Below are 7,957 nucleotides of genomic sequence, written 5' to 3'. Positions count from 1 at the left end.
TCTCTCTCTCTCTCTCTCTTATATATAGCGCTTTAAAAAAAATAAATAAATAAAAAAGGGTACTCAAAAGCACTTTCCATGGTAAAAAAAAAAGACAAACACAAGGAGACAATAACAAGATCAGCATAAAAAACAACAACTAGCGATAACTATTAAAAGGTGAAGCAAAACAGCATAAAAACAGGACAGAAACAAAAAGCAAACAGGTTAGGCTCTAAAATCTACAAACTTACTTCATAGCTTTGAAGGGAAACCCGGGGGCTGATGAAGTAGGGTCACCAGCTGGCAGCAAGCCAGGGTTTTTTTTTTTTTGGTTCACAAATTTAGTTGTGTGAGCCAAGAAACATAACCAACTTTCATTTCCATAAAAGCTGTAACCAACTTCCCAAATACATAAGACTACTTAATAAAAACAAATGTTTTATTTGTTGTATATGTGAATATTCGCATTGTATGTAATTGATTTGAAAGTCTTGTTTTTGGGTATAATGAAACTGGCCAGCAAATTGTAAAAGATATAAAGGGATTTTTCTTATCAGTGTCTTGGGGTGTGTGATGTCTGATGTTTTGTGTGTGCTTTTCAACGGCACATTGTGGAAGGTAAATTTTCTTAGGGGCAATAAAGGGTTTCATTCATTTAGGGCTGGACGATAATACCAAAAATGTTACCACAATAAAAAGTTTCATCTCTTTCGATATCGATAATTACCACGATAAGCATCAAACCTTTATTTCTTTTGAGTTTAAAGGCTGATTTTTGCTACTGAGGGAAACTTGAAGAAACCTGATGGTTAACTGTGGTTTAAATTCATCTTTATGGTCAATACTTCATGCCTAACAGTGGATCACTTCACAAATCTGAGGTAGAACATTCAAAACAATTATAAATTTTTTTTCAAGAGAATAAGTAAAATTAAGTAAAAGCTTTTTCAGTCCTTTTTCCCCTCAACAAAATAACCATCTTAATAAAAGTCCTAATTTGAGTATGATTCAAGTGAATAAAATCACACATTTATTGAACATTTGTTATAGAAAAAAATTTATATTGTTATTGTTTTATTGTCCAGCCCTACATTCATTCATTGTGCTTAAATTTAAGCATTCCAATTCAACAACAAATTTTAATAATGGCCAACTAGCTTGTTGTTATCACTGACGTCTTGGTAAGCGATACTGGCGAAATCCAACAACATGACAAATGGCATGTAACTAACTAACTGTCGCTACAGCTGTGAAGCTAACATGCAGAGAGGACGGGACTGCCCCAGAGCCAGCACAGCAGTTCCAGGCAGCAAAACTAACAACTCTCCTGCTACTATAGCTAACATCACCACATCAGCATGTCTTGGTGAACCAGAAAGTAAGCTGAATGTCAGTGGGCAAGTTATTTAACATTATCGGACACACAAATCATGGCTGGAATGGTTAAAATAGTGTTGTGTGTCAGGATGTGGGCCACTTTGTTTCCCTTTTACAGACCCAGGGCTGTGTACACCGGATTTATTTTCAGTGCACACACAGAACAGACAGCTAGTGGACCGTGAGGAGATATTCACTGAATTTGACAAAAAGACTACAATGGATTAGAATCACTTAGCCCACCTTTAACTAACTTTAGCTAGCAAGAATGATGAGTAAGACAGGTAAGAAAACATACTACAGTTTTCTATGATAATATAAAACTGTTAGTTAACTATACTTAAGCTCTCACAGATGTCACAAGACTGGAACGAAGATGAACCAAGGGCAAGAGGCAGCTGTTTGTGGCCTCTAGCATTCACAGTTGCTACACTACGTGTGGTTCACAAAACATGATATTGCCTTAACACAAATCTCAACTTTGCTCCATAACTTGGTGTTAGCGGCTTCGCTCTGAACATTAAAAGTGAAGATATTCAGAGAAGGTAGAAGGAGGAGTTGAGATATGAAAGCCCAGGGTGTTAACTATCCCCTACGATTCAGCAAGTTGTCTTTAGTGGTGTGTGTACAAGTTACACGATCATGTCTGGCACAGCAAGACAATACTTTCTGTGACTGAAAACCACATGACTACAACAGCACTGCTGCCGTGCTACTTAAAATACTATTTGGCAAACACAAGTAGAAATATAACCTCTTTGGAAACAGTTCAAAGTGTCACTGCTTTCATTTTGTACGTTACTGTTTGTTTTAAAGCATTAGTTAAGTCAGCAAAAGACTGAAAGCAACCTCTCTAGGGACGTATGTGTACTTACAAGGCCAGACTACTGAGTGTGTGGTGCACATGATCACAGTTTGATGTGAAGAAGGTGGAGGCTCGGGCGAAGTAGCAGAGAGCCGTCTCAAGGATCCCGAGCTGAGGCAGCGGCACCTGCCAGCGAGAGGCATGCTCCTCCACAAGCTGCACGGAGAAAAGTCAAAACAAAGACGAGTCAAAGACAAAACTGCAAATTATATCATTTAGCATGTTTAAATCAGTGGCAAACATTTTGTGTTGCGACGTTGTGTCTGCAGCTTCACCCGTAGACACACCTTTACTGCAGTGCACACTGATAAACTATGTAAGTCAGGGACCCGCCCGCAACCACAATGTGGCAGTGCTGCTTTACACAATGCTTACAGTTGACCTGTCAAACCCCTAAAATACAACCTGCCTATATTGCCCTCTAATGGTGGCGATACAAGACTGGATCACTCTCTTGCACCACTGGTATCTTGTGAATGTTAACTGTCAACAATGATGTTTTTCCAGCCTTTCTCCAATCACAGTTTTATTATGGCAGCTTATTTGATATAAAATCAAACCATTTTTGAATGGCAGGCCTCTAGCACAGTAGCAAAATAAGAATTCATCTCTTGGATTTGTCAACAGGAAACCGTAGACTAGACTTTTCCCCACCGTTATTAGGCTAGACCTTTGTTTATGACTCTTCTGTTATCATCGCAGATGATACGAACAATCCTCAACAAGTGACATAAATGCACCTTTTAATGATGATGTACTGACAGGCTTTATACATCTTAAGTTATAATATTATAAAATCTTAAGGGTATAAGGTCATCTTCTGATACCAGAAATTATATTATTTGTTACTGCAACAGTACAGCTACATGTCATGTTGCTGTTGGGGAGTGAAACAGGTCATTAAGCCATATTTGAAGTTGGATTTTATGGCAAATGCTAATGGCATGACAACCTTACATTTGAGATTAGCTAACGTCAGCTAAGTTCTTTACAAGTTAAAGGATTACCAACCGCGTTGCAAACGGGCAAAAAAGTTGTCCACTCGGTTTGGTACACCTTTAACGTACTAACTAGGCTAACTTGAAGACAAATCTTGGCTAGCTGTGCGGCTAGTTGAAGCGATTAGCCGAGCTAGCTTGCTAGCTGTAACAGTGAACAATCGTTGTCAAAATGACTGATTTACTGAGTCGGACGCTTGTATAGCGTCTCCTGAATTTGAGCCCGTGTTATCAGATATACCACGTGAAAAGCGTTACGGTAATATATTTGCTTTTTAAGCAACTACGACTCGTTGGTTAGATGCTAACAAGCCTAACTGCTAATGCTAGCAGTGTAACGGCCAGTTCTGGGGGAGGGGAGTCGGCTAAAATATACGCTCATATCTTCGACAACAAGCTTGTCACCACCTTCAGCTACGGCTCCTTACCTTGCAAAAGTCTGAGCAGAACGGTTTACTATCGGCTCGCAATTCATCACTTGAGTAGCGACACAACAAACTCTGTAGTTGTTTTTCAAGCCCCTCTAACTCGTACACACTGCCCTCCTCCGCCATACTGCCTGTCTAGCCCTGCTCGTAGCATCTACCACACACAGCAGCTACATCGCCACGGTCAACGACTTGCATTGACAGCGCTGATTGGATACTGGCAACGTGAAGGGTCTTGCTCCTTTTCTAACCCAGAGTGCACCGGAGAGGAGCTGCTCAGGGCGGAGTCTGAGCTCTGTAATTAAACGAGATCGTCTCTAATGAAGCCCCGCCGACACGGTATTAAGCCTAGACCATTACATGCGCCATAACCCACATGGCAGACACAAACACAGCGCGTTAATGACTGTTAATATTTGCGTTCACGTAACATTGTAAACACTTGGAAAAATGACCGATGGAGCAGTTAGACACTCTTCTTTTAAGAAACGCTGCAATACATTCCTCACATTCTAATTAGAACTATAAAATATTACCAAAAAATATCAAATTAATTGTCAGGTTGGGTTTAGGTACACTATATAAATGTGGACACTGCTCTGATTTACCCTGAATCATCTTCAATGGATTAAGGCAGAGGTTCCCAAACTTTTTTGAACAGTGACCCCTTAAAATGTCTGCTTGTGATCACATAAATGTGGATGAATTATGAGCAGTTCAACCAAACAGTACTTCTCAGATTATTTAATTAAAGAATAATTAGAGGCCTAAAGAAAGGATGAAAGGGGGGAAATTAGAGAAAAGTTTAAAATACCATAAATTTGGGGTAGCAAAGGAAGGTTCAAAATAAATAAGTTTTATGTTTAGAAATGTCACTGTAACATAAAAATCTGAACCTAAACATGTCCCTTTGTTTATTTATATTTTTAAACCTACCTCATAGTGTTATTGTGTATGTTGTGTAACTGTCAATTTTATTTACATTTATGTAAATCACTGCAACAGCAACACTGGAATTTCCCTTCGAGGATGAATGAAGTACCAATCTATCTATATTTATATCTATTTAATATTTAAAACATACATGTGCTGGTCATTTAATTAGAATATCATCAAAAAGTTGATTTATTTCAGTAATTCCATTCAAAAAGTGAAACTTGTGTAATGTACACATTCATTCCACACAGACTGATATATTTCAAGTGTTCATTCCTTTTAATTTTGATGATTATAACTGACAACTAATGAAAACCCCAAAATCAGTATCTCAGAAAATTAGAATATTGTGAAAAGGTTCAATATTGAAGACAGCTGGTGCCACGCTCTAATCAGCTAATTAACTCAAAACACCTGCAAAGGCCTTTAAATGGTCTCTCAGTCTAGTTCTGTAGGCTACACAATCATGGGGAAGACTGCTGACTTGACAGCTGTCCAAAAGACGACCACCTGCACCTTGACACCTTGCACAAGGAGGGCAAGACACAAAAGGTCATTGCTAAAGAGGCTGGCTGTTCACAGAGCTCTGTGTCCAAGCACATTAATATAGAGGCGAAGGGAAGGAAAAGATGTGGTAGAAAAAAGTGTACAAGCAATAGGGATAACTGCACCCTGGAGAGGATTGTGAAACAAAACCCATTCAAAAATGTGGGGGAGATTCACAAAGAGTGGACTGCAGCTGGAGTCAGTGCTTCAAGAACCACCACACACAGACGTATGCAAGACATGGGTTTCAGCTGTCGCATTCCTTGTGTCAATCCACTCTTGAACAAGTGTCAGAAGCGTCTCGCCTGGGCTAAAGACAAAAAGGACTGGACTGCTGCTGAGTGGTCCAAAGTTATGTTCTCTGATGAAAGTAAATTTTGCATTTCCTTTGGAAATCAAGGTCCCAGAGTCTGGAGGAAGAGAGGATCAGATCCACGTTGCTTGAAGTCCAGTGTAAAGTTTCCACAGTCAGTGATGGTTTGGGGTGCCATGTCATCTGTTGGTGTTGGTCCACTGTGTTTTATGAGGTCCAAGGTCAATGCAGCCGTCTATACGCGTGATACGCCAGACCCAACAATGCAGAAGAGCTGAAGGCCACTATCAGAGCAACCTGGGCTCTCATAACACCTGAGCAGTGCCACAGACTGATCGACTCCATGCCACGCCGCATTGCTGCAGTAATTCAGGCAAAAGGAGCCCCGACTAAGTATTGAGTGCTGTACATGCTCATACTTTTCATGTTCATACTTTTCAGTTGGCCACCATTTCTAAAAATCCTTTTTTTTGTATTGGTCTTAAGTAATATTCTAATTTTCGGGGGGTACTGAATTTGGGATTTTCATTAGTTGTCAGTTTTAATCATCACAATTAAATAAACATTTGAAATGTATCTGTCTGTGTGGAATGAATGAATATAATATCCAAGTTTCACTTTTTGAATGGAATTACTGAAATAAATCAACTTTTTGATGATATTCTAATTATGACCAGCACCTGTACATACTAGTACATGGGACAATTTTCCAGCAAAAATGTACAAAAACTAAATTTCTTTCTAAACCCAATTGGCTGTAGGTAAACTTCTTGGACAGCCAACACTGCTTCTTCTTGCTCTCCAGAGCTGAGGGTAAGAGACTACTAAAACAGTCACAGACTTCTTTTAAACTTTATTTCATCGTCCACGTTAATTAAAGAAAAACTATGCAATAAAAAAAAAACATTCTCTCAGACACAGCTAAGATTAAATAGTCAAGACAACTTCAGATAACACAAGCACTTTGTTACAAGAGAGGGAAAGAACACCACAATTGTTTTAAGAAATCTGATTAAACTCCACATATATTTCTTAAGCGTACACAAATGAAAAAGCAGCACTGGAAAGAATACGCTTATATACAGCAACTCTCTACATGTCTAACCTTGAAAAATGATTGATGAATGTGGCTTTGCAATGCTAAGTCTTCTTTCTTATGTTTGATGCACCAGGCCATAGTGAAACAGGCCTGGGGCCTCTATTCAAGACCAATTCAAAACAAAAAGCTTTCTACAAGTTATAAACTTACAAAAGATTTGTTTTAAAGCACTATAATCAAATTCAATAAGTATTAAGTGCTTCAAATAATAACCGTATCACAATTTGACATAGCGGCAAAAAGATATTTAGCTTATTACAATGAAGTTCAAATGTTTAAAAAAAGCTGGGGTTTTTTTAAGTGGAAGCGCTACCCTCAAATCTAAACTTATATTTTTTTTCTATCTTTGAGACACTTCTACTAAACCTGTCATTGCGTTTGATGTCACTGTAAAGCAATGTATGCGTGCTGTGTGCTTTAGTTCAGCTCGTCGGTGGACTCTGACATGGATCGCTCTCTCCTTTCCCGGACTGTGACGAAGTTAAGCAGGTCAACAGCCGTCACCACCCCGAAAACCATCTGCTTCAAACTTGCAGTGCCGTCCGTCAAGTCTGGTGGAAAAATGGTATGGAAGAGAGAGAGATCAAGGTGATGAAAACAATAGAGATGTGTTGTACAGAGAGACTACCCTGCTTGAGGAGTCTACATGACTTTGTTGCTTTTATAAAATGAAAGCTTAAGTTGTGCCACTACTGCAAGATTAAAAGTTAATAAGTGAAGATTCTTTTATGGGATTAAATCACTTTCAATTATCCTGATGACATGAGCATTGGAATAAAACTGATCATGGTGAAAAGTGGTTGCTTGTATGTAGGTAGTGCAGCTCTCTGCGACTGACTCCATAGTAAGACTCTGAGGAGACAAACTTCATGAGCCTAAAGCCTTCAGGCAGCTTATGCAATTTGAATTAAAAAATGCCATCAAATTCTGTCAAAAGAAAAAAAGATTAAGAGCAGCATTATTAGTTTTTGCCACTTGGGGGCAGTGGAACCAGCTATAAACCAAAACAAATATCCCCCATTTGTTTATCCAAGCAAATGTCGCCTATTTAAACATCTAGCAGACACTGAGCACTAGCACTCATTTAGAGTTGTTTTTCTGTCTACCTGAAGAATGTAAGTCCAATATCCACTCTATCAAAACAGAGTGGTATTGAGTATAAACCAAACATTAAAGCTGCATGTTACCCTCACACCCTTCTCACACTGCATGAAAAATACAACATGTCACGTGCTGAAGTAACCTGGTCATAGTTATTTGAATGAAGAAAAAAAATCAGCACTTGAGTCTGGTCCGCTGTGTATCAGTAGCTAATAATACTTTAAACTATTCATAAATTGCCAAAGCCACACTGCCCTCATCTGTCTGGTGGTTCAAGTTTTGTCAAACTCCCTTTTGTGCAGTATCCAACTT

At 38.9% G+C, this 7,957-nt stretch overlaps 2 protein-coding genes across 2 annotated transcripts in view; both read right to left on the bottom strand.

The window, feature by feature from the left end:
* LOC119904014 overlaps nt 1-3,861 on the bottom strand; it is a gene marked incomplete in the record, with an annotated part of 13,757 nt that extends 9,896 nt beyond the window's left edge. Inside the window, 2 exon segments of the mRNA XM_038720370.1 lie at nt 2,235-2,380; nt 3,651-3,861. Coding sequence (XP_038576298.1) covers nt 2,235-2,380; nt 3,651-3,776 — 272 coding nt within the window.
* Nucleotides 3,862-6,285: 2,424 nt separating this feature from the next.
* The window catches only part of LOC119903997 (cystathionine beta-synthase-like), a 12,466-nt gene continuing 10,794 nt past the window's right edge, over nt 6,286-7,957 (bottom strand). Inside the window, exon 15 of the mRNA XM_038720346.1 lies at nt 6,286-7,095. Coding sequence (XP_038576274.1) covers nt 6,962-7,095 — 134 coding nt within the window. The 3' untranslated portion in view covers nt 6,286-6,961. The remainder of the gene's footprint in view (nt 7,096-7,957) is intronic.

The sequence above is a fragment of the Micropterus salmoides genome, unplaced genomic scaffold, assembly GCF_014851395.1.
Source record: "Micropterus salmoides isolate LMB-PRFRI ecotype aquatic unplaced genomic scaffold, ASM1485139v1 Ms_hic_scaffold_1, whole genome shotgun sequence".
Lineage (NCBI taxonomy): Eukaryota > Metazoa > Chordata > Actinopteri > Centrarchiformes > Centrarchidae > Micropterus > Micropterus salmoides.
The sequence above is the reverse complement of the archived record's forward strand: the minus strand, read 5'-3'. Positions and strand labels throughout refer to the sequence as shown.